Source organism: Nannobrachium achirus (genome assembly GCF_963921795.1).
Source record: "Nannobrachium achirus genome assembly, chromosome: 12".
Classification (NCBI taxonomy): domain Eukaryota; kingdom Metazoa; phylum Chordata; class Actinopteri; order Myctophiformes; family Myctophidae; genus Nannobrachium; species Nannobrachium achirus.
In genome coordinates, this window is record NC_137832.1 from 38,677,973 (window position 1) to 38,705,070 (window position 27,098).

Consider the following 27,098-nt stretch of genomic DNA (forward strand, 5'->3'; position numbering starts at 1 on the left):
CAAGGAGTTAAACTATTACTTATTTTAGGTTAGCTTTGAGTTTGGGTAGGAAGAACCTTTAGGTCATTAGGTCATTACACATTTTGTTGGTAGCATAGTACCATGTGCTGAATTTTGGGGGAACAAGGTCAAATGATCAACCTAGTTTTATGCCCATGCCATGGGCAAACTACTATCAGAGAAGTAGTTTGACAGGTATCTGACTGGGCAGTGGGCACTGATCCTCTGAGTATCTTTAAGACCGGACCCATTGAGAGATCATGAGATGTTGCACTCTATCTTCTACCTTGAGCCAGAGCAAAGTGGGCTGGGAGGAGATGAGTCCTGAGGGAGAGGCCTAGTAGTAAAGCAAGGTAAATTCATACCATGTAGCTGTATCTGAACAAGAAACACTAGACTAGCTATTTAACAGCTAGCCTATTAACCTGGAATCCAGACTGAGTCGTGCCTTTTGTTTTGTGTCCTTATGTTTCATTGTATGTGTACACACTAAACACACACACACACACACACACACACACACACACACACACACACACACACACACACACACACACACACACACACACACACACACACACACACACACTCTCTGTCACTGACACTGTCACTCATCTCCCTGTCTTGCTCTCTCTCTCTCTCTCTCTCTCTCTCTCTCTCTCTCTCTCTCTCTCTCTCTCTCTCTCCCCCTTTTGTGTTCTTATGATGATTCACTGTACACACTCCCTCCCATTGTAATTTCAAACTGGATGTGTGAGTGTGTGTATATTAGCCTGATAAATCAGTCCGCACATCACCGCCCCCTGTTGTGATAGTCTGACGCTTGCAGTCAGGCTATGTGTATATCGCTACCTCTTGACCTCTTGCGCAATGCACTTGCATTTACGGTAGATGCAAGGAAATCCCGAGCCGCGTGTGATTGGCCGAGCGCGTGGATTCTCCCACGCTGCTCTGTGCTCTCTCTCTCATCTCATCTCTCTCGGTGCGCACCGAGTGCGTCACTCCCATATTAGTTTGTATTGGCCAGCGCGCTCCGTGTGTTTACCCGAACGCACCCCTCCTCATCTCCATACGAGCCTGTACAGTGACTCACTGACTGTACACACACGACACAAGCACGCATCTGCGGCCACTGCGCTGTCAAGGAGGGAAGGAAGCGAGCGGTCGAATTATAGTTGTCTTTTTGAGACCTTGAAGAAGAAATTATGCATTTGATTCGATAACTTCGCAGTGAAAAGGACAGTTACAACAACCACGTTCAACCACCGGAGGTAAGAGGACGATCTAGTCCCCGAAAGACAACACTCTGAGTCTGCGATGTAAGAATATTTGGCGATTGTGTGTACTGCTAAACAACGCTATAGCCAGCACTGTAGGCTGCTAAATTAATTGATGTCACCATGTCAGACAGACAGTATGTCCGCTGAAAACCAACAAGTGCTGCTCTGTTTTCTCAGGATGTCACCGAGACAACGACCATTTAATACTAACTCTCATTTGCATGTTATACTTTAGCCTCGAACCGATGTAACGGTCAGGTTTTGTTTAGTTTATTCATTATTTTGTTTTGTATCAATCTCTATCTCAGCCAACCACCAGTAAATCAATCCACTGGAAGCACGTGTTTTTTTTTTTTTTTTGTTTTTTTTTTTTTTTTATATATATAGGCCTATTAATAAAGTGCTTAACTTCAAGCAACGGATGTTACCCATCGAATCGGATCACTGGTGTTCTTAAAGAATACGTATTGTTCAATTAAGAGATGTTTTAATCGTGCCTATGCCAGTCCGGGAGTTGTTTAAAGGTTTACATCTAGCTCTGGTCCATGGCGTCAGAATGAGTTCAACGCTATGTCACCGATGATCCCTTGCGCCGCAGGAAAGGCTGCGCACCCTCTCGTCTGTAGTAAAAATAAAAAGTACAGTTTCGATACTTACCAAAACAAAGACGGCTTTAGGGATTTAAAAGCATACTTCCCTTAGTGGAAACACTATGCGCCCCCCACCTCACGTCTAAAATACACTTTTTAGACAGAGATGAAAATATTTTAACGGAAGGCAAAATCTGGTCAATGGAATTTACTATTGATAAGATCTGTAGAGGGCGCTGTGGAGTAGCCAAAACCTCCGGTGAAATATTTTCTTTTCTGGACAAAAAGTGCATTTTAGACGTGAGGTGGGGGGCTCCGAGTGTTCCCACCAGGGAAAGTATGCTTTCAACATCTTAGACCCGTCTTTGTTTTGGTGAGTAGCGAAAGTGTATTTTTTATTTTGACTACAGACTAGAGGCTGAGCAGCCTGGGCTATCGCCACTGTGAGCGCACGGGCCCATCTGTGACATAGCGTTAAAGGAGTAGTTCACCCCCAAAATGACTTTTTTTCTATTGATTACTCATGCCATGGAGAGTAGAGTTCAATAATATTTTTAGTTTTTTGTCACATTCCTAAGACAAAAATTTAATTCGAGTAAATTTACCCCCATATTCCGGATGGGGACCCGTTTCGAAACGGGTCCCCATCCGAAACGAATGGGGGTACATAAAAAAAAAATGTTTTAACAATAAATTTACCCCCATTGGTTCCGGATGGGGACCCGTTTCGAAACGGGTCCCCATCCGAAACGAATGGGGGTACATTTATTGTTATAACATTTTTGTCTTTGGAATGCAACAAAAAACTAAAAATATTAATGAACTCCTGCTCCATGGCATGACTAATCAATAGAAAAAAAGTCATTTTGGGGGTGAACTACTCCTTTAAGGAGAACTCCTTCCAGAGATATTGAGTGTAATAACGGCTTTCAACTGATGAAAGCGCTCCTGTGACTGTGTCCTGACCACGACCCCTGAAATTCAGCCATAGATAGATGGAGACTTTTAAACCACTTCTTTATTGAACAATACGAGATAGGCCCTATTCCAGAACACAAGTGGTCCGATTTGACCGGTAGTGGTTAGACTGACAGAGATGTAACTAAACAGAAATTACCAGTGAGAATTTCTTACAGAAGATGGACCAGATGGGTGTGTGTGTGTGTGTGTGTGTGGGGGGGGGGGCTATACAGTAGTAGGTCTACATTCTTAACATATCAAACTAAACCCACACCTGACACATCTATTATAGTCATTCATAAGTTGTAAGCCTAGTGTTTTCTTTGCAACACTGTTGCAGTGTACTTGGATCCCTATAAAAAATACTAACTAGTATTACCTTATCAATCATTATATGGTTGGGTGTGGGTGGAGGGAGTGGAGGTGAGGTTTAGAGATGATGCATAGTGAAAACAAAAGAAAGAGAAGTTATGAGTTTCTGTTTGCACTGCAGCATACGCCTATTCATTTCAACTTTTTATGTGCAGCTGGTTTCTTGCAGTATCATAAGTGATATACAAGTTTGATCAGGTTCTGCTATGGGTCCCATGTTGCTATGATCCTTCTAGAAATAATAAGTGTTTGGTGAATATATACATTCTACCCGGGCCTACCACCAACAGTATGACCAGAAGATAAGTTGTAACAGATATGGTTTCCTATTTGAGCATGTGTTGTGTCATTGTGTGCTCGCTGAAAGCGGGTCCAAAAGTGTGGTTTGAGGACCCCTAGGGTCCCTGAGGTGTTTCCAGGGGGTCCATCACTGGTTCTCAGTGTGTACACACACACACACACACACACACACACACACACACACACACACACACACACCTTCTGGTGATGGTGTGCCTGCCTTGCTGCTAACATCTCCTCTATCCACCTGTTTCCACGAGAATTTACTGTAGAATTATATGTGGGACACTTCCGGAGAACAGCAGACATACAAGCTCACGTCGCGTCGCAGATGCAACCGTTGTGAGCTTGTAGATCACTCGGCTGCGACGCCGGAAACAGCCATACACCTTCTGCGCAATGCACGATGGGACGTTGGAAACTTGTGGATAGGTGACCAGGGTGGGGCCCCATTGGCTTGATTGCACTTCATTGGAGAGCACCTGGGCCCAGGAGGCTATAAATATCCTGACCTGGACATTCTGACTGTCACTGCCAGAGGAAACAGTGCTTTCCTTCATCTCAGCATGTACCTTTTTTGTTAGCTTTCATGTCAAAATAGAGCACTGCCTGCGGTCTTGACAGTTTGTACTTTTATACCATTGTTTTTTGGCTTGAAGCGAGCACACAATTGTTTCGAAGGAACAATATTTTCTAGTTATATCCTAAAATCTTCAAAACAGTCAAAATATTGTGGAAAATGTAACTGCTTTTCGATTATTTCGATTAAAAGAATAAGTAATCGCTTATTGATAGATCAGTGACTGTGAAGTCACTCACAAGCATGTCGGTATGCTTACGCAGATGAGAGTGAATCGGTGCGTAAAGCTGGTCAAGCTAAGATGTCGTTGCTGTCACCTGTTGCGCAGAAACCTCTCTTTACAGATTCACTATAAAACTGCACATAGGAGTCCTGTCTTACCATGTCTTAACCTTGCTTGTTGACGAAGCACCAAGCTATTCTGTGCAAGGAAAGGACATTTAAAATAGAAAATGCCTACAATTGCGCTTCCACAAATAACTTGCTTGTTGCTTCAGTTGCATTTCCCCTTAGTGTCTGAACTTGTAGACAATGAATAGGTAAGCACATTTCTGGGCCATCTGGCCAGTGATGTATATCGGACCAGTTACCCATATATGGTACCCCTGGTGCCCATACTGTATATGGAGATCCATGTACTGTATATGGAGATATGCTGTGACGTCTGACATCTGACAGCATACATACAATCCCTTTTATGCCCATATATGGAGATCCCTGTCTGTAGAACCAGCCACACAGATATTGGCTGTCTTCCTCCATATGGGCATTCCCATATGAAGTCCTGTTAGATACTCAACCATCTGTAGAATTACAGGACACAGAGCACCATCGCAAGCTTTGTACTGACGTCAGTGTGTTAGTATGCATGACATAACGGCTACAATAACTGAGCTTGTGCCAGGCCAACAAACAGCTATAGGATATAGGCCATGGTGCCACTGACTATGAACTGTGCTCACTGTTGTGCATTGTATGATGATAAATCACAGAATCAAACAGGCATGACTGGATCTAGGCTGCACAATCAAATACACTAATTATGGGAGTTCAGTTACGTAATTGTACTATGTTCTATGTTTTCTTTCTGTCAAATAAACAACAACATAAATGACAAACGTAATAATTTGATAATGAATGGTAACTGGTAATTGTCATGAGACTGTACTGAGGCAGCGCAGATATTTTCGTAGTTTTCTTTCACAGGCTCTGTTGATCATGATTTGTTCTCTTTATTCCCTTCCTCAATTTGGTGGTCCGTTGGAAGAGGATTATGTCAATCTTTCCAAGGTTTTCTTAGATTAAACTCTAAATTGTTTCTCTCTGCATCCAGATTATTCATTTTAGACAGCTGTCGTCATTTGTAATCCTGCTGTGTGTGTGTGTGTGTGTGTGTGTGTGTGTGTGTGTGTGTGTGTGTGTGTGTGTGTGTGTGTGTGTGTGTGTGTGTGTGTGTGTGTGCATGTTTTGGGGCATCTGAATAATATGTGTAAATATGTCAATGGCTTAAATGTGTTGATTAACACTGGATGACATGCTAGGAGTGTGTTGATGACATTTACTGTAAGTTGAAAGGTCACTGTGGATCTGTGACCATAACCCCCCAGCTTTGAACCTTGACATTTAGTGTTGTTCTCACAGCACTGCATACTGTAGCTCACCACTCACCAGTGTGTTTTGATGTTTGCTGTTTGATTCTGTCTGTTGCTTAAGTGCTGCATAATGTTATCAAATTCAAAACCGCTCAATCAGTTGTGGCGTTTTAGCTTATCTTTTATTCTTTTATTTTATTTAGGGTTTGTTCAACTCATCGTAGGGTTGGGTAAAATTTACCAAAAATATATCGAAATGGATATTGAGAACCTGTTGAGTTCTGTTCTTTGTAATTTGACTAAATCGATTAGTCAGGTTAACCACTTTAAGCCCTTATAATTCAAATGGTGGTGTGCAAAAATAGCGAACTCGTAATATCTACTGTATTGACCTTGATAAAGACCTGGGGGTGGCATTGGCTCAGGAGGTAGAGCGGCTGCTTGGGAAAGTTCCTGGTTTGATCCCGGGTGCCCCCTGTGTTCCTGTCGAAGTGTCCTTGAGAACTGAACTGAACTGAACCCTGAACCCACTGAACTGCTCTCGATGAGGTTCTTGACTTGCATTGTTTCCTCTTCTGTCAGTGTGTGAATGCTGAATGGGTGAATGTAATGCACATTACAAAGGGCTTTATATCATGGCACTATATAAACGCACTATTTACCATTTAATCAGAACTATGAGGGCAGTGTAATAACAAGTGTATAAAAATAGTTGTTGTTGAGGAAAAGGTTTTATCTCATCGTAATCTTGATTTGAACTGAAGTCATATTGCCAGCCCTAACTCATATGCACTATTTTGAACTAATAGGGCAGTGTGTATAAACTAGTGACAGAGGCAAAAGTTTGAGCCAATCAGATCTTCATATTGCCCAGCCCTAAGACAAAGTACTAATACCATCGCCCTTGAAATCACTCTGCATGTCATCTGCTGCAGGATTTTCAGGAGACCCTTTATTCTGCAAGGAAGTGAGAGTAACAACAATCTCAACTTTGTCTCTGTTTCTCCCTTTACATGCTGACCCACTGACCAGACCAGACCAGTGATTATCCACCATGTTGTCCAGGCTACGGCCAACCCTGTCCCTGAGACCCTGTGTCTCTGCTTACAGATGGGCACACACCAAAGAGAAGGGAAAACCCCTTATGCTCAATCCTCGTACCAACAAAGTAAGTGTGCTACTATTGTGTGTGCGTGTGTGTGCGTGCGTGTCTGATTGGCGGTTGAACAATATGTTCAGCTCATTTGCTCCAGATCCAGGCCAATTAGGCTACATCATTATATAAAGTGGGCTAAGTAGTTGCATAAACCTTGACAGATCCACCCACATCCCTAAACACAACCACATCAAACCTAGTCTGGGATCACTTCACTTTTCGGGCCTGTAACCGGTCTGGAGCGGAAACCACAACACGTCATGTTGTAGTACTCAAAGACTACAATTTGGCCGGAACTATCCACCGGAAACAGTTTTAACCCAAAATAATTCCCCTGCGCTCAAGGACATACTTTTAGGGCCTACCAAATAAACTCCTTGATGCGGAGTAGTTTTGCTTTTGAAAAATTAGTTTGGTATATGGATCTTTTAGTCCAACTCGTAGCGACTGGACAGACTACACTAGGCTACTCAAGCATTTTAATAGGGATTGGGGAAACAAACAGAGGGAACCAAATCAAAGCGACGCCGCTTCTTCTAGTGGTTTCCGCGTTGGGCGGAAACCAAACGGCCTGTTGTGAACGAACACCAGGCTTTCCCCCAGAAAGCCTGGTCGGCGAGGTTACATCAAACCCATATCCTACAAATGCTGATTAACCTTAACTAAAGTTAATGAAACGAATGCCAAAATAACCTCCCCAATAACATCAGTGTAATTCCAAATTAGATGTAAAACTGGCCTGTGAATGTTCATGTGTACTACTAGGTTTGTCTTTTGTAATTATGTTTTTGCCAAATACTTTCCTCATGTCGACGTCCAGTCCCTGTACCGTAACCCCTCACCAGAAAGAGGAGCGTAACAGGCAGATCGTCTATATCAGTGGTTCTCCACCTGTGTGATGATTAACTTAATGCGAAACATTGTTTTCTCACTCAACAGTAAACAAACCAACATGAAGTTTAAGTGTATAGAGGGTATCTGCACATTTCTAAAGTGATGATTTAAGGACTTTTTAATACCTCTAAAATGACAAATTAAACATTTGCCAAATTGTCAAATATTGGAGGCAGAAATTGTGAAAATAGACGATCTACATGCTCACAACGACTCGCAACACAAGGCGTTGTGAGCATGAAGATCTCTATTTTCACAATAGAACAGCGTTATACAAAATGTAATGCCTCAACTCCTACTGCTTGTCAGGGTGGTGGGTTGGGGTGTGTGTGTGTGTGTGTGTGTGTGTGTGTGTGTGTGGGGGGGGGGGGGGGGTCCCCGGTTAAACTATGATTATTTGGGGGTAGTGGCCTGACAAGGTTGAGAAAATAACCACTGGTCTACATGAAGATGTAAGACGATCTGTCATGTAGAGAAACAGTCCAGTCCATCAACATTACATAACCTAATCAGTCTGGGTAGACCTAGACAAAATCCTTTCTAATTGAATTAACTGACTTCTACCTGTACTGTGTCACGTTTTGTTTTTTCCTGTTCCCATAATCCATTCTGCCTAAATCTGCTTGATCATTGTGGCTATGTTTAGAGCCGCAATGATTTAGAAATGTTTAGAAATGTTTAAAAGATTAACAATTTAACATGTCTGTGTATGGGTAGCCTTGGAAACCCAGGCTTTTATTTTGGCAATAAAGTCTGAATAAAACCTCTTAAGTTAATAGATGTTGAGCAACCTTATCAAGAGAAGGGCTGTCACGACCATGATATTTTATTCTATGATTAATTGTAATCTATCTATAAATGCGAGAAGTCTCTGCGTGCGTGTGTGTGTGTGTTTGTAATCCGCGTATCTCGAGAACCGTTCGTCCCACCGGCTTCAGATTCGGCACGCGCGTTCCCCGCCGCGGCACGGAGTGCAGTGCCGGGTCTCGACCCGACCCGACGCGCGGTTTTCCCGAACCGGCGCGAAACGTTCGGAATCTCCTTATGCGGGGTTGATTGTTGACATCAGGCTGTTTCTGAGGAAATCGGCGAAAGCTCTGACTCATTGTGACATCACTTCATAAAAGGCTCTGACATCACGTACGCCACATGAGTCAACAAAAAATATCTGTGAGTGTGTATTGTATGTAGGTAATCCGCGTATCTCGAGAACCGTTCGTCCCACGGGCACGCGCGTTCTCCATAGACAGATATCTCCATATATGGGCATCTATAAATGCGAGAAGTCTCTGCGTGCGTGTGTGTGTGTTTGTAATCCGCGTATCTCGAGAACCGTTCGTCCCACCGGCTTCAGATTCGGCACGCGCGTTCCCCGCCGCGGCACGGAGTGCAGTGCCGGGTCTCGACCCGACCCGACGCGCGGTTTTCCCGAACCGGCGCGAAACGTTCGGAATCTCCTTATGCGGGGTTGATTGTTGACATCAGGCTGTTTCTGAGGAAATCGGCGAAAGCTCTGACTCATTGTGACATCACTTCATAAAAGGCTCTGACATCACGTACGCCACATGAGTCAACAAAAAATATCTGTGAGTGTGTATTGTATGTAGGTAATCCGCGTATCTCGAGAACCGTTCGTCCCACGGGCACGCGCGTTCTCCATAGACAGATATCTCCATATATGGGCATAAAATGGACCCAGAACTATAACTGCAGTGATCTCCATATATCAGAACCGTTCGTCCCACGGGCACGCGCGTTCTCCATAGACAGATATCTCCATATATGGGCATAAAATGGACCCAGAACTATAACTGCAGTGATCTCCATATATCCATATATGGGCATAAAATGGACGCAGATAGCCAGATATCTCCATATATGGACATAAATGGACAGAGGCAAACAGATGGTCAAAGATCTCCATATATGGGCATAAAATGGACGCAGACAGACAGATACAGATATCTCCATATATGGGCATAAATGGACACAGGCAAACAGATGTTCAAAACGGGTCCTATGACAACAGGTATAATGAGGTTTGCATTAAAGGGGGAACCGGCACTATGTCTGCAACACAGTTGGAGGCACAGACAGATACTCCATATATGGGCATAAAATGGACGCAGATAGACAGATATCTCCATATATGGGCATAAAATGGACCCAGAACTATAACTGCAGTGATCTCCATATATGGACATAAAATGGACGCCGACAGACAGACAGACAGACAGATACAGATATCTCCATATATGGGCATAAATGGACACAGGCAAACAGATGTTCAAAACGGGTCCTATGACAACAGGTATAATGAGGTTTGCATTAAAGGGGGAACCGGCACTGTGTCTGCAACACAGTTGGAGGCACAGACAGATACTCCATATATGGGCATAAAATGGACGCAGATAGACAGATATCTCCATATATGGGCATAAAATGGACCCAGAACTATAACTGCAGTGATCTCCATATATGGACATAAAATGGACGCCGACAGACAGACAGACAGACAGACAGATACAGATATCTCCATATATGGGCATAAATGGACACAGATAGACAGATATCTCCATATATGCATGGGCATAAAATGGACCCAGAACTATAACTGCAGTGATCTCCATATATGGACATAAAATGGACGCCGACAGACAGACAGACAGATACAAATATCTCCATATATGGGCATAAATGGACACAGGCAGACAGATGGTCAAAACGGGTCCTATGACCAGGTAAAAAAACAGGTATAATGGGGTTTGCATTAAAGGGCGGGGCATTCATTCCCTATTTACATTGTTCCGAGTTGGCCAGGTCGCCGACTAGACGCTCCCAGCTTCTAGTCTATCTATAAATGCGAGAAGTCTCTGCGTGTGTGTGTGTGTGTTTGTAATCCGCGTATCTCGAGAACCGTTCGTCCCACCGGCTTCAGATTCGGCACGCGCGTTCCCCGCCGCGGCACGGAGTGCAGTGCCGGGTCTCGACCCGACCCGACGCGCGGTTTTCCCAAACCGGCGCGAAACGTTCGGAATCTCCTTATGCGGGGTTGATTGTTGACATCAGGCTGTTTCTGAGGAAATCGGCGAAAGCTCTGACTCATTGTGACATCACTTCATAAAAGGCTCTGACATCACGTACGCCACATGAGTCAACAAAAAATCTATGTGAGTGTGTATGTATGTAGGTAATCCACGTATCTCGAGAACCGTTCGTCCCACGGGCACGCGCGTTCTCCATATGGGCATAAAATGAATGCCCCCATATGAGAACCGTTCGTCCCACGGGCACGCGCGTTCCGTCCCACGGGCACGCGCGTTCTCCATATATGGGCATAAAATGAATGCCCCCATATATGGGCATAAAATGGATAAAGGGACACAGACAGACAGATTCAGAGATCTCCGAGAACCGTTCGTCCCACGGGCACGCGCGTTCCGTCCCACGGGCACGCGCGTTCTCCATATATGGGCATAAAATGAATGCCCCCATATATGGCCACGGCACGGAGTGCAGTGCCGGGTCTCGACCCGACCCGACGCGCGGTTTTCCCAAACCGGCGCGAAACGTTCGGAATCTCCTTATGCGGGGTTGATTGTTGACATCAGGCTGTTTCTGAGGAAATCGGCGAAAGCTCTGACTCATTGTGACATCACTTCATAAAAGGCTCTGACATCACGTACGCCACATGAGTCAACAAAAAATCTCTGTGAGTGTGTATGTATGTAGGTAATCCACGTATCTCGAGAACCGTTCGTCCCACGGGCACGCGCGTTCTCCATATGGGCATAAAATGAATGCCCCCATATGAGAACCGTTCGTCCCACGGGCACGCGCATTCCGTCCCACGGGCACGCGCGTTCTCCATATATGGGCATAAAATGAATGCCCCCATATATGGGCATAAAATGGATAAAGGGACACAGACAGACAGATTCAGAGATCTCCGAGAACCGTTCGTCCCACGGGCACGCGCGTTCCGTCCCACGGGCACGCGCGTTCTCCATATATGGGCATAAAATGAATGCCCCCATATATGGGCATAAAATGGATAAAGGGACACAGACAGACAGATTCAGAGATCTCCATATATGGGCGTGAAATGGACGCAAATAGACAGATATCTCCATATATGGGCATATATGGGCAGACGTACGCCACATGAGTCAACAAAAAATCTCTGTGAGTGTGTATGTATGTAGGTAATCCGCGTATCTCGAGAACCGTTCGTCCCACGGGCACGCGCGTTCTCCATATATGGGCATAAAATGAATGCCCCCATATGAGAACCGTTCGTCCCACGGGCACGCGCGTTCTCCATATATGGGCATAAAATGAATGCCCCCATATATGGGCATAAAATGGATAAAGGGACACAGACAGACAGATTCAGAGATCTCATACGGCATAAAGGGACACAGACAGACACACAGACAGACGGATACAGAGATCTCCATAAATGGGCATAAAATGGACGCAAATGGCATATATGGGCATAAAATTTACGCAGAATCACAAAGATCTCCATATACGGGCATAAAGGGACACAGACAGACAGATTCAGAGATCTCCATATATGGGCGTGAAATGGACGCAAATAGACAGATATCTCCATATATGGGCATAAAATGGACCCAGAACTATATCTGCAGTGATCTCCATATATGGACATAAAATGGACGCTGACAGACAGACAGATAACAGATATCTCCATATATGGGCATAAATGGACACAGGCAAACAGATGGTCAAAACGGGTCCTATGACAACAGGTATAATGGGGTTTGCATTAAAGGGCGGGGCATTCATTCCCTATTTACGTTGTTCCGAGTTGGCCAGGTCGCCGACTAGACGCTGGGCCGCCCGAAGGGCGGCCCAGCTTCTAGTACAAATAATTGTAATTGCGACCGTCAGGTCGCAATTACACCGTTCCCCCATCCATGCCAAACTTTGCACACACACTCCTTGGCTGCTAAACCACAACATCTAATTTCTCACATGGCCCTCTTGTTTCTTGCAAAACACATTTTTTAAACAGATTTTGGCCTAAAATCAATCAAATTGGATGGCAAATCACAACCTCCGCCCCAGATTTCTCACCTGCCCCTCTTCTAGCGCCACCATCAGGACAATTTTTCTAACACTGCTCCTACAGACAAATATAAATACATTTTCTGTTTGCCTTTTTAGGATTTGTAAACAAAAATTGCATGGGGTAAATATGACAATGTTCCAATAATCAAAATAAATAATGTACTCGATACAATGTTGTGCAAAAATAGCCTAACTTCCTGTGTAATAATCACATTGTGAGTTAGCACAACTTGCTGTGTAGTAATCACGTTGTGAGTTAGTAGTTCTGTTAAATTAAATACATCTTTTTATTTATGGTTGCACCCCTACTCTAAGGGTTTTGTTGCTGTGTCATCGGTCATGGCAAATTAGCCCCAGGTCGGTTTGTTTCTTATACAGTAGTTTACAGTTGCAACAAAGGGGTTGACAGTGACACTAATGGTTGCCCCGTTGCCTGGCGCAAGTACATAATATATAGTGGAGTATGCTTCATTGTTGCCTGAGCAACACGGGATTTGCCTATGGCTTGTTTCCGTTGGGGTCCTGAATGATTCATCTCCTTTGGTGGGTGCGCTGGTACAGGGGCTGCACCGCGACTCAGCGTGTCACGTATGCCTTGATGTGTTACAAATGTTTGTTTTGAATACATGACTGCTGTGTCGTAAGACAAATTTCAGTGTGAACTGACAATAAAGTACTATATCATATCATATCGATCCTATTACATTTGAATGGTCTGACTCTGGGTTAGTCTCGAATGTCGATATGATAGATGATGCTACTTATCAGTACAGTTTAGCACAATTAAGACAAAACACAAGCATTGTTTTTTTCTGCCTATTTTGCATAGTGACTGGCTAATGATAACACCACCACACACGCTTGCATGATTTTTATTTTTCAGGGTGAATATGAACTTCTGGCTAGTAGACTGTAGAACATAGCCTGTGCTTACCCGATGATGGGCAAGTGCTTTTGAGATCTAAGTGTCATCTTAACTTTGCTAAATATAGCTCTTCCAGCAAGACATAAACTGAGCACAGGGCAAAGGATTGTACCTCATTTGAGTGGCCCTAGAACATTTAATCCATATTCATTGATTTAGTATATTAGTGATACTTTATCCATGAGCTATTGATCACATACCATTCAATAGTGGTATTGAATTCCATTGGTTAGATTTCTGAAGTTATGTGTACAGTATAATGTGTTCTTAGGTTTAATTGTTTCCAGAAACATACATGACCACAATATGTTCTGGAAAGCAGGAAGCAAATCTCATTCTTATGTATATGTTCCATGATTTCACCAAGCATAGACATCTTTACCAGAGCAGCAGAAGATTGTCATGAGTTGCATTTCCTTTTTTTTTAAACGTAACTTTTATTTGTCATGAGTTGCATTTCAATACCGGATGACACTTAACTTGACCTAAGGCTGCACTGCAGAGGAAAACACAGCGTCAATAGACGGTTCCACGGTCGCGTCAAATGACGCTGACGCGGCCGTAAACGGCTCTTGCACGAAAGTACTCCAAGTCTTCCACAACGTCTCTCCTAATCATGATACTGATGCAATCATAGGAAATCATATTTGTCAGTTATGTTGTGTAAAATAGGGCATGTTTCTGCTTCAAGTGACTAGCGTTTAATCTCAGTCGTACAATTTCAAAACAAGAAGCTAAATATTGTGTCAGGCCATATTGTGTATTTCCCTTTTACTGGAGTGGAATGAAATGCACCCTCACCATGACTCAGCATTATATTAGGAGTGAGGAGAGCCCACCCCCGCACATCCATAACACTGGAGCTACTCACATATGGCGTGGACGTGCGCACGCACACTCACTCACACACACACACACTGGTGCACGCACGCACGCACGCGCACACACACACACACACACACACACACACACACACACACACACACACACACACACACACACACACAGAAACATTATGGTTTGCCTATTGTGACTCTTTTGGCTCACGTTTCACTGGAGGCTGGGCTAAGAAACACAATTTACATTAACATGAAAGAACATGCATGCCTGCTGCCTATACAGTACATCCTTCCCCTCTCTGTTCATGGGGTGTTTCGCTCTACAGTGTCCCTTATTGGCTTTGTGGAACCCACTCCCCTCTCTCGCCTCCTCCTTCTTCCTCTCCTAACCCCCAAATTTGCCCCTGCCCCTTTCTGTTCCTCCTCTCCCTCAGCTGCTGTCCCCTCCCAGTCACACACCAACCTGATCTTAGAATGTTTATAAATGTTCAAACAGAAGAACATGAGGCATGTTTATGTTTCTATATATACATTATGTCATGAGGTACACTACCCGCTAGCGACCCGTCCAGTGACCCAGAATGGGTCCAAGTATTCCCAAGTATCTGCATGTATTTTGCATCAAAACAAATCCTATTGTTGATGCCTCATTCATAGAAATTTGACCTGGTTGCGAATCTAAATTGCATCGCTTTATCACTGTAATATTTACGTTCTGTGTGGATGTACTCGTGGTACAAACAACATTTGGAATCATACAACACTGGCCCCAATGTGTAAGGATCTTTATTTTCCGAATCCTCTACGATTTTAAATGCTTTACTTTCTTTCTCAGCATGAGGAAATGTCCTCTGAAAGTAGCAGCCTAGCATAGCCCAAACCCATAGTACTGGTCATAACAAACAGACACAAGTGACGAAGATGGAATGGAAATAGAAACGTTTGGCCTTGGCATTTGGGGGTCAGCAGCGTAGCAGACCTTTACTAAAAGTACAACGTGTTCCAGAACCTTGGCAGACCTTCTAGGAAACATGCATTGTACAGTATATAGAATTACATTTGGTTTTCACTAATCAGATGTTGGCCTGCAGATAGATGGACAACTATAGGCCTATACAGTACCTCCATCTCAATACCTTGTTGTTTTTGAATGACAGATCTTTCTACCTAGCATATGCAGCCCCAGACTTTGGAATGTCAAAACACACTACATGGTTCTAAACTTGGGCCTGGTTATTAGGCAGTTAGTTGGAACCAATGCTGTTATTTATACTTCGCGAGACAAATTTGTGAATCCGTGGATCTCATAATGTAAAGTGAAAGTGCGTGGTAGCCAGTCAGTTAGTCCACTCTACAGCTTTCAATACCACCATTCAACTGGAACCCCCTGACCTTTAAAAGTTATGCTTGGCATTTCACAGCAGCACAAGAGAGAGAACTTGATATCTTTTAACCTTAGGTGAGAGTGCTGGACTGATTTTAGATGAAAGAAAGCAACTAAGTTGTACAGTAATTAGTGTGTGTATTTGTGTGTGTGTGTGTGACTGTGTGCGTGTGCGTGCGTGCGTGCGTGCGTGCGTGTGTGTGTGTGTGTGTTTGTCTAGCTATACTTATGGGGACTAAACGCATGTTCACACAGTCACCTGCAGGGGACCTCGGACAGTGTGGGGACAAAATAGTAGGTCCCCACAAGGGTTAGGTTTAGGGATAGATGTTAGGGTAAGGCCACAGGACTTGCATAAAAATGAATGGAAGTCTATGTAATGTCCCTACAAGTGATGTAAATAAAAATATATATAGTGTGTGTGTGTGTGTGTGTGTGTGTGTGCGTGCGTGTGCGTGTGTGTGGTGAATCTCAAGTCAAGCAGCAGACATTGTGTCTTTAAACGGTGTGGTCTGCCAGGTTTCACCATGGCATCTGTGTGTGCCCACTCTGTATTGTCTCGCTAATAAAATGCAACGAGGGTCTCCAGAAGGGATTGTATTGTCTCCCCCTCTTTCCCTTCTTACCATTATTCACACTTCCCCCAGTATGATATAAGAGTAACATCTATTCCTTGATTCATCCTTTGTAACCCCATATGTTTCTATGTAAGGCTAGAATAGCCTCATCACAGGAAATGTAAGTTTTTTTTTACACTCATGCTGTCATAGTTTTGCCATAACTGTAGATTAACTGCCATGGATCTTTTCTATTGTTTTAACCGCCGCATGCCGTGCACGTTGTGCATGCGGAAGCTCCCATTCGTGGCCGTTCAAAGTCTTGTCTTTCACACGGAGAAGAAAAAAATACAACCACGATGATCTGTGTGTAAGATATGGTCCATAGAAAACAGGCGGTTGTGACCAAACAAGCCTTATGGGAAAATAAGTGAAGATAAATCCATGTTTGTGCAGGAGCTCATACAATGCAATGAGAAAAAGGAAGTCAACAGAAGCGGCTTTCGCGAGGCATCATGGGAAATTGAGTTTTTTTTCTCGCTCACTTTGTGCGGGGGCTATCGGTTACCATGATAACCAGTTAACACGTCTCTGGACGTGATAACGGGGCCGTTGCACTCCACGGAGGGTAATCCTTATCATGTTCCTTGACGTTTGTGGTATCCCATGTGTTGTTAATAACGTTGATGCACCATTCCTCCTCATCCATCCACTTATCCTTCTATTTTTGTTTTTCCTCTTCCAGGGTATGGCCTTCAGCTTACAGGAGCGACAGGTTTTGGGGATACAGGGGCTGTTGCCTCCCAAAGTAGAGACTCAGGACAATCAGGCCATGCGTTTCCAGAAGAACCTCAAGAAGATGACGGACCCACTAGAAAAGTAACAAAGTCTTTTGGTCAAAGCTTGGTACAATATGGTCATGATGTCACTCTCAACGCTGCAGCTGTTGTTTACTGTTCATAATGAAGGATTTTATCTGCCTGCCTGCCTGGTTCATACATTGCTGCTTGAGGGTGTTGTGTACCAGAAATAGCATATCTAAAAGCTCACATGTGTTGTGAACTTGTAGATCAGCTATTTTTGGTGTGCAACACCTGCACCCAACTGAGTATAACTCAGGCTTTATTGTTCCACTAATCTTAAATGGAAACGGTGACCTACTGCAAATTGTAGTAGTATTCCATTCATGCAACATTGATCTCCTTCCCTGGTGTTTTCCCCTCCAACTATCCTTTCATCTCTCCTTCCCTGTCCTCTTTTTTACCCCCATCTCCTCTATTCTCTCTCTCTCTCTTCACAGGTATATCTACCTGATGGGCATCCAGGAGAGGAATGAAAGACTGTTCTACAGAGTGTTAATGGAAGACATAGAGGAGCTCATGCCCATAGTCTACACTCCCACTGTAGGCCTAGCCTGCACACAGTATGGACACATCTTCAGGAGACCAAAGTAAGAATGTGCTACGAGACGTGTTGGATATTTATTAAACAACTTTTAGAATATATTGTTTTTTCTCCAACCCCAGAACCTTCAAATGATACTAACCACCATTTTTGTTTTTTTTTCTTGCCAGAGGCTTGTTCATCTCCATTCATGACAAAGGCCACATCCGCTCCATCCTAGACAACTGGCCAGAGACTAACGTTGCAGTGAGTACCTTACAACTACACTGTAGTAACATCAACCAAGGGGCATATTACAGACATGGGAAATGGATTGCATTATAAAGTGCCCTTTATACAAAGCACATTATTTACCATGTATTTCATATTCACACACAAATCCACACACCTATGGTGGAGGAAGCCATGCAAGGCTGCGACCTGCTCATCAGGAGCAGTTAGGGGTTAAATGTCTTGCTTAAAGACACTTAACACGCAGCGAGGGGGAGCTAAGGATCGAAATGGGAACCAGCTCCCTCTTTGATTCAAGACCACAAATGTGGTTAAAATGTGCATTGCTTTTGTCAATTTCAAAATATCTCTCTACCTCAACAGAGAGGAGCTATCTCTCTCTAGGTCGTCCTCAGCTATGGTATCACATATACCTGCACCCTCAATTGCTCCTCCCCTCTTTACCATATTTCAGACCACTGAAATCTGATCCTGACTTTAAAGTATAAATCACCCAAGTTGTCAGTAACATTATCCTGTTTACCCACTGACAGAGGAAATTCACAAGAATTAACTCATATGCTGCCATTTAACAATACCTTCGTACTCTTTAACTGCCATTCGTCTCCATAGACTTCCATGTAATTCATAGTGCACGGATCATGCACACCCATGCCTAGATAATGCACCACGTGTGTCCACATTGCTCACAGCTTTCAAACAAAAAAATCCGAATGGAAATCCGTTCAGGCATTCATGAGATAGCAGCCATTATGTTTTACACTGTTGTGAGCTTGGAGGTCTGCTACCTGAGTTGTATGGGGGTTGTATGGGGGTTAAACAAGCAATTTCGCGATCGCTATCATGCCTACTAACGTTTTTGGGGTCCAAAAAAAAAATTTTGGGAAAAAAAAAAAAAAAAAAAAAAAACATTTTTTTATTTTTTATTTACGGGATTCACGGGCGTGGCAGGGTGGTACAACGGGATTTTTAAGGGATTCACGTTTTTGGCAGTTAATGAGTTAAGAACAAAAAAAAGTGTGTGCCATGCACAGAAAGATGATCACAAGCAATCTCATGAAGTCAAGGATGATACTGAGGGCAGATGCCATTCCCTTGATGTATCGCTCCAGAAATACAGCTTTTTAACACATACAGTCAGTATGTGCACTTTTTGGGCAAATGTAATCGGAAAGCGACCAGCTCTTGGAACATTTCGGACAGACAGACAGACTCACCTACAGTACCAAACAGCAGTGTCTTATCTAACTGCATGGTCGCAGCTAAATCAGGGATATACTGTACAGTGTAACAGTAATAGGAAGTCATTATCAAGGAGCAAATGTGCCTTTAAGTTAGAACAGACATGATGTTTCACAATTTCATATTACAAAAGTAAATCCTAGTTAGGATAGGAAAATGGACTTGGGAACAGTTCTGAAATGGGATACAAAGTCAACCATGGTTAATTATTTACCATAATTTCATGAACGGATTAGATAGGAGTATCAGATATGATGTTTCTGTAATATGTACACCGGAGTACCAGTACCGTATGTTACTTAAAAAACGATCAGGACATGAATCCCACTTTATCCTAAAAGGCTAATGTATGTTAGCTGTGAGTATCTTCACAGTTAATCAGAAAGTCCCTTAAATACAGTCCAACCATAAATCTATGAAGAGATGGAACACAGAATTAATCCCACAGGTGTGGTGGACTTTCTACATTAGCCTGTGTGAGACCAATAACCACTGTTAACAAATTAAAGCATGTGCCATTTCCATGACCAGGTGCTATGGTATCAATATGTATGTTCTGTGTCTCTCTTAGGCAGTAGTGGTAACTGATGGAGAGCGTATCTTAGGTTTAGGGGACCTGGGTGTGTATGGAATGGGCATTCCTGTTGGAAAATTGTGCCTGTACACAGCCTGCGCTGGAATCAGACCTGAGAGGTGTCTCCCGGTGGTGATAGATGTTGGCACAGACAACGAGGTACGGTCAGTGTCTATGTGAGTCAGTCAGTGAGTGAGCGACTGAGCGAGTGAGCAAACAGCTGTATTACTACACTAAACTATCATAGCAATCAATGCATCTCTGGTATGTCTGTGCCTTTACCCCAGACCCTCCTGAAGGATCCGTTATACATGGGTTTGTACCAGAAGCGTGACCGCTCCCAAGCATATGACGATCTGATCGATGAGTTTATGGAGGCCGTGGTTGACAAATATGGCCAGGACACACTGATCCAGTTTGAGGACTTTGGGAACCACAACGCCTTTCGATTAATGCGGAAGTACAAGGAGAAATACTGCACTTTCAATGACGACATTCAAGGTGCGTGCTTACAAACCTGAACACAATGTAAATACATGTTTAGATTTAAGGCTCTAATATACACTGTTAGCTGGCACCTCTAACATGTTTCAGTTTATTAAATAGTGCATCTCATTCCCTAACCACTGCATCCACAGCATTCTGCTTAGTTTTAACCCTGGTGATATATTTCTATTATAACTGGGCCGGAAATAGCTGATCTATAAGCTCACGTGGATGCGATTGTGAGTTGTGAGCTTATAAATCTGAACACAGATAAATTGTGTCTAAATGCTGTTGATACTATGGCAGCTGAATTCCCCCTTGGGATCAATAAAAGTTTACCCCATCTCAATTCACTTTAGGTTACTTCAGCCCTGTTAACCTTGGTTAATTTGTATTCATCCCCAGTTCACTTGAAGACAGAAGGAAACAATGTTATTCATTCTGCTGTGTGTGTGTGTGTGTGTGTGTGTGTGTGTGTGTGTGTGTGTGTGTGTGTGTGTGTGTGTGTGTGTGTGTGTGTGTGTGTGTGTGTGTGTGTGTGTGTGTGTGTGTGTGTGTGTGTGTGTGTGTTTTTTAACAGGCACTGCAGCAGTAGCCTTGTCTGGACTGTTGGCAGCTCAGAGAGCTATTGGGAAACCCATCACTGAACACAGGGTGCTTTTCCTGGGAGCTGGAGAGGTAGGACATAATAGTGTCATCCATCCAGTTGTATCTAACTAATAACTGTTTCCCACATTTATAAATCTTTTAGCTCCCCAGTACAACAACGGTTGTCTCCTGTTTGCCACTAAGCAGATCCATTTGAGCAATTGTGGTTTAAACTAAAGTCATTTTGGGGGTGAACTACTCCTTTAAACTTTAAAGGAGTAGTGAATGACTTTTTACAGTATATCCCTGATTTAGCTGCGACCATGCAGTTAGATAAGACACTGTTGTTTGGTACTGTAGGTGAGTCTGTCTGTCTGTCCGACTTTTTTTCTATTGATTATTCACACCATGGAGACTTGAATTCATGGATATTTCTTGGTATTTGTCGCATTCCTAAGACAATAATTTGATTACAATAGATTTACCCCATTTTGTCAGGTGAAAAGAATCTAATTATTGTCTTAGGAATGCGACAAATACAAATTGAACTCAAGTCTCCATGGCGTGAGTAATCAATAGAAAAAGTAATTTTGCTGGTGAACTACTCCTTTAAGAATCTTGCTCAAAGCAATCAAGAGATTATTTACTGAGCCGTGAGAAAGTGTGCCTTCTCCTTCTAACCTGTGGGTTTGGAGTAGAGTAGACCAATGATCTTTGGACCAAAAGCATCTCCTGTATGTCTCTTACCTACAGTATAGGGTTGCATTTAGTTACATCATGCCTTTTCGACTGTTATTCTACTCTTTGACGGTTTTCATTCCCTGACTTGGAAAATGTACCTTTTATGCTTGCGCTAATAGCTGTTGCTGCTCAGTGGCCAGTTGTAGAAGACTGGTTTCACAGTCTACTGTAAGTGTTGTCACGGGTTAATCCTATCGGCTCGTTAAATAGCAATAGATAGGAGCTACCCTGACCTAAAAGTAAGCTGTGTGTGGGTGTGTCTGCGTGCTGTGTGTGCGTGTGCATGTCAAACTAAAACAAACCGGCACTGTCCCCAACATCAACACTTTGCAGGTCCACTCACCTACTGGCCACGGCCAGCTCTGTCGCTGGTCAACACAGCCGGAGCGAGGTGCTGGATATGTTCAGTTCAGATGTGGGTAAACAACCTGTGGTCTTTTTGTTGTTTTTATATTTTCTTCTTGTTTTTCCTCCCGTAGTTTTTTTCTCTTTTTATGTATTAGTCTCTGCACATTCACAACGCTGGTTCTCACTACAGCGGTACAGTCAATAACTTTCTATCGTACGCAAAGCTCCACTCTTCTCCACTCCTGCGAACTATAAGACAGCGCTATCCATCCGTCACTTATCTTCTGCAACCGCCGTCGAGTTGTGGCCTCCGTATGTACGTTAAAGTCAAAGCTATATCGACTTCCAAACCGCAGCTCGTAACACACGAGCCGCCACGCTCTGCAAACACTTCCTTCTCTCTCCCTCTGTCCCCGTGTGATGACGTCCATATAGCCGTGCCGTCCAGTAGCCGGCCTCCGACGCGATGACGTACAGAGACAGTGCCAAATCAAAATAAAATAACCAAAACATGTGTGCAGTATGTGGAAAGATATGTGTATGCCTATGATGCACAATATCCTAACAGTGTGTGTACATCTGTTTTAGAATTGAGCAGGGCAAAATGACTAAACAGATTTAGCTTTAGACATAAATGTCATAAAGTGTCTAAATATAATATATTGTGGTCTTGTGTACAGGCTGCCCTGGGTATTGCCAACCTGATTGTGATGGCAATGATGGAAAAAGGAACGACCCAGGCTGAGGCCAGGAAGAAGATCTGGATGTATGACAAACATGGACTGCTAGTAAAAGTATGTTTGTACTGTGTTTTTAATGTAAATATAAATATAAATATATATATATATATATATATATATATATACACACACAATGTTGGTGGTTGCTTGAAATGCATTCTATTCAATGTCCTTTGACTTCTGTAGTCCTTGGGGTAGATGCTAAGAGGAGAACATGCAAGCATCTGTATTATACTATGGTACAGTAGCAGTGGTGACTGGTGAACCCGAACCAGCCCGTTTTTTGTCGCCTCACTTGCACACAACCACGCAAAGGCACACAGCAAACCTAGATGTCCACTGCAACTGCAGAGTGATTCAGTAACACCTGAGTCAATGTTGAAGGGACAAGATTTGGCACCACACCAAAAGGAAATAAATGTAGTTCAAATATTTATAATTTCATTTCCTACTACGTTTTATTCATTAATAATGCTCACCAAGTTGTTTTCAAGGTATTATGTTGTCAGGAGACAACACAAAGTGATAAATAAGGTCTCTTTCAATTAAACTGTGTTGACTGGTAGTGTGCTGTATGTGCGCCCTCTGCTGGCGGCCACCCATCATACATAGTGTGAAACCTTAGCATCTGCAGTAGGTAGACCCCAGGCCAGGAGACAGACAATAAGCACACTTTGTATCTCTGCCTGTCTGTTTGTTTTTTCTCCCCAAAGGGCACCGGTATAGTATTATAAATAATGTCTTTGTATCCAGGGCAGACCCCAGGAGACTGATTCAAACCAGGAAGCATTTGTCCATGACAGTCCAGGGAATGTTCAGAGCTTCCTAGATGCAGTCAACACAATCAAGCCCACCGCCATCATTGGTAAGAAATGTTTACTAACATGCTACAAATTTCTTGGAAGAAATTAACTGGATCAAATTATTATTACAAAAGAGTTTGCAGTTGAATGCCACCTGGACAAAATACAGCTTCTACTGCCATAAACAATGAATGTATGCAACATTATATTTACACTACTCTTTCATCGCCTCAATCCAAAAGCGGGCTTGTATGGTTGTATGGAAATATACAGTACATACATCATCTCTTCTCCTATAGGGGTGTCCGGAGCTGGACGACTGTTCACCCATGATGTGATCAAGGCCATGGGAAGCCTGAATGAACAACCAATCATCTTTGCCCTCAGTAATCCCACCACCAAAGCTGAATGCACTGCAGAGGATGCCTACACACTCACTAACGTAAGACCCTTTCTGTCTTTCTCTCTCATGTCCCTTCTAAATAAATTCTAAAAATACTTAATTTACAAGAAGTCTACACAATTATAGAATGTAGAAATGTTTTTATTTTGGTCAACATTGTCCTGTCATATCATACAGCATGGAATTGTGGGGGACTAAACCATATCCAGCCATAACAAGATATTCTAGGTTTTGGTCTGAGAGGCTACATCTCATCAAATGGTGGTCCGTGGCTCAAATGCCGAATAAATAAACTTGATGTGAAAAGGGTTGAAAGCCACTGCTCTGGGGGGTGGCGCAGTTCAGGCCAAAGGTGGTACTGCAGCTGAAAATGCTCTGAGAGCCATTCAAAAATGAGAGGCTCTCTATTCAGGAGTGGTAATTTAGCCTCAAACCTTTTGAAAAACGTTTTTGGGACATAAACAATATGACATAAATACTTTTTAAATGCATGGTGTATCACCTTTAATCGTTATTATCGTTTATCGTGATAAAAACAACATAGCCGATCTACAAGCTCACGTGTCGCAACAAATGTTCCGCCACCAGATAATGGATGTTGGGGATATTTTGATTATCGCGATAATATTGCAAATCACAATTTCTTCTTTTTTAAATTTTTATCCCACGATTTTTGTAACCCATTTTTCACCCGGTGTCAATTGTCTAATTGTCAATTGTCCAAGCCACTTCTTTTCACCTGTGGAGATTCCCCGGTTGGACATAACGCGTGGAAGGAACACGTTACTCCAACCAGTTCCTTTCCCCTCCATCAGGCGCCCCAGCTGGCCAGGGGGAGGCATTATAGACCATGTTTTTGTGAGAATACCTACCCTAGAAGAACATGCAAACTCCACACAGAAAGGCCTTTTCGTCAACCCCACCACTGAAAACCCCACCACTTTTCGTCAACCCCACTGGGCACTGATGATGCAGAGGAGAAAACACGCCCCCAGCGCCCACAGTGTCCCCAGCGGGAATCAAACCCAGGACCTTCTAGCTGTGAGGCGACAGCGCTACCGACCGTGCCCCCTTAAATCGCAATTTCTTTGGTCACAATAATCGTGACATGAAATTTTAATATCGTACTCCACAGGGTAGATGCCTGTTCGCCAGTGGCAGTCCGTTTGATCCAGTGACTCTGAGCGATGGACGTGTCTTCACTCCTGGTCAAGGGAACAATGCGTACATCTTTCCAGGTAAAAAGTGAATTTAACTGCATGGGAAAACAAAAAACATGAATATTTAATTGAAAGATGTATGACCCACTGGACAAGGATTATGGTCGTGGTTAAGAAATAGCAACCAAATGTCATAAAAAAGGTGTTTGTCAGAGAAGTTTGTCTTTGTGAACAATAGACTGTTTACTTCCTTTTTGTAGAGATTTACAAGTAAAATATGACTGTGTGTGTGTGTGTGTGTGTGTGTGTGTGTGTGTGTGTGTGTGTGTGTGTGTGTGTGTGTGTGTGTGTGTGTGTGTGCGCGCGCGTGCGCATGCTGTACAGGTGTGGCCCTAGCCGTGATCCTGAGTGGAGTGAGACATATCCAGGACGTTGTCTTCTTGGAGGCAGCAAAGGTCATTAGTACTGATACATTTATTGTCCTTCTTTCAGCTGTGTATTTCCATCTGTGTCCGTTAGCATCACTTCTACATCATTAACATTATAATCCAGAGCTAACAATTATAATGCTGTGTTTTGCTCTCCTATTCAGACATTGGCAGAGCAGGTGACAGATAAAGAACTGGCAGAAGGCAGACTCTACCCTCCTCTGTCCAACATAAGAGAGGTCTCAGTCCAGATGGCTGTCACGGTGAGCTTCAACTAAATATTCACTACCACTTAACAATAAATGACCACAGTTAAGCAAGACTAAGAATTGTCTTTATTTTTTATCCCACCATTATTTTACCCAGTGTCAATTGTCCAATGTAATACACTCCCTCTGCCAACCTGGGGAGAGCAACGGACTGACTCATGCATGACCTTCAATGCATGAGTAGTCCAAGCCGTGTGTGGAAGGAACACGTTAGTCCAACCAGTTCCTTTCCCCTCCACCAGGCGCCCCAGCTGGCTGTATAGAAACCAGGATTACTGCATGTTCTTTTTGTGATGGTATCTACCCTAAAGGACACAGGGAGAACAGATTTCTTTTTACTTCAACCGCAACTTAAGCTGCTCTGGCTTTCTCTTTCTCAAACAGCGGTCACAATGCTTGACTATTCTGAACCTCCTTCTGACCTGCACCTCTTACTTTTTGAACTGGTGTACGAGTGTTTCAATGGTCATGGGCTCTACCATTTTTAATGGTAACAGTCTGTCTGTTCCCTCTGGCTTTTCTGTTACTATGTCTGGACAAATGCTAACCATCTCTCTGTCTCTTCTTCTTACAGGTGGTGGAATATGTCTATGCTAATGGCATGGCATTCCGCTACCCTGAGCCTTTGGAAAAGGACAGCTTTGTGCGTGCTACTGTCTGGAACACCAACTATGACTCTTTCCTTCCGGACATGTACGAGTGGCCCAATGTCGACTTCAACCCCAAAACCTAGACTGGAAATGGGAGAACCTGTAGGTCCTGACTGTGTCACCCATTTCATTACTTTCAACAAGTCAGCTCAAACGTCTTTGTAGGTCAATGGGCATACTCTCGTTAGATCTGTAAAAGGTTGGAATAGGAATAAACAAGGGCATTTAAAGGGTGAAATGCTTTGGAATGGGATTCAGTTTCATACTTTAAAGCTTGATATTATACATTAGGTTCCATCTAAACACATTTAAGATAATATGCAATCTGTTTCAGTCTCAGCAGTTATGTGCAGACCTATTGAATAAACTCTTCGACTTCACATGAATTCACATGATAAACTTCAAATATGTTTTCAATATAAACCAAACCAGTAGGAAAAAGATAAAAGCTGAACCAAACTTTCACATCTGAATTTATGATCAGAATCCCAATCCAACAAACAAA

At 43.2% G+C, this 27,098-nt stretch overlaps 1 protein-coding gene across 1 annotated transcript; it reads left to right on the top strand.

Annotated features, from left to right (window-relative positions):
* Nucleotides 1–1,132: 1,132 nt before the first annotated feature.
* LOC308295195 (NAD-dependent malic enzyme, mitochondrial-like) lies at nucleotides 1,133–26,676 on the top strand (the record flags this gene model as incomplete). The annotated part of the gene is made up of 15 exons (XM_080738193.1): nucleotides 1,133–1,271; nucleotides 6,707–6,842; nucleotides 17,272–17,405; nucleotides 17,827–17,976; nucleotides 18,101–18,176; nucleotides 19,975–20,136; nucleotides 20,265–20,478; nucleotides 21,044–21,141; nucleotides 22,821–22,934; nucleotides 23,634–23,745; nucleotides 23,983–24,125; nucleotides 25,222–25,324; nucleotides 25,631–25,701; nucleotides 25,839–25,937; nucleotides 26,518–26,676. The coding sequence occupies exons 2-15, from the start codon at nucleotides 6,729–6,731 to the stop codon at nucleotides 26,674–26,676; spliced, it is 1,749 nt and encodes a 582-aa protein (XP_080594319.1). The 5' UTR covers nucleotides 1,133–1,271; nucleotides 6,707–6,728.
* Between the last annotated feature and the right edge of the window lie 422 nt (nucleotides 26,677–27,098).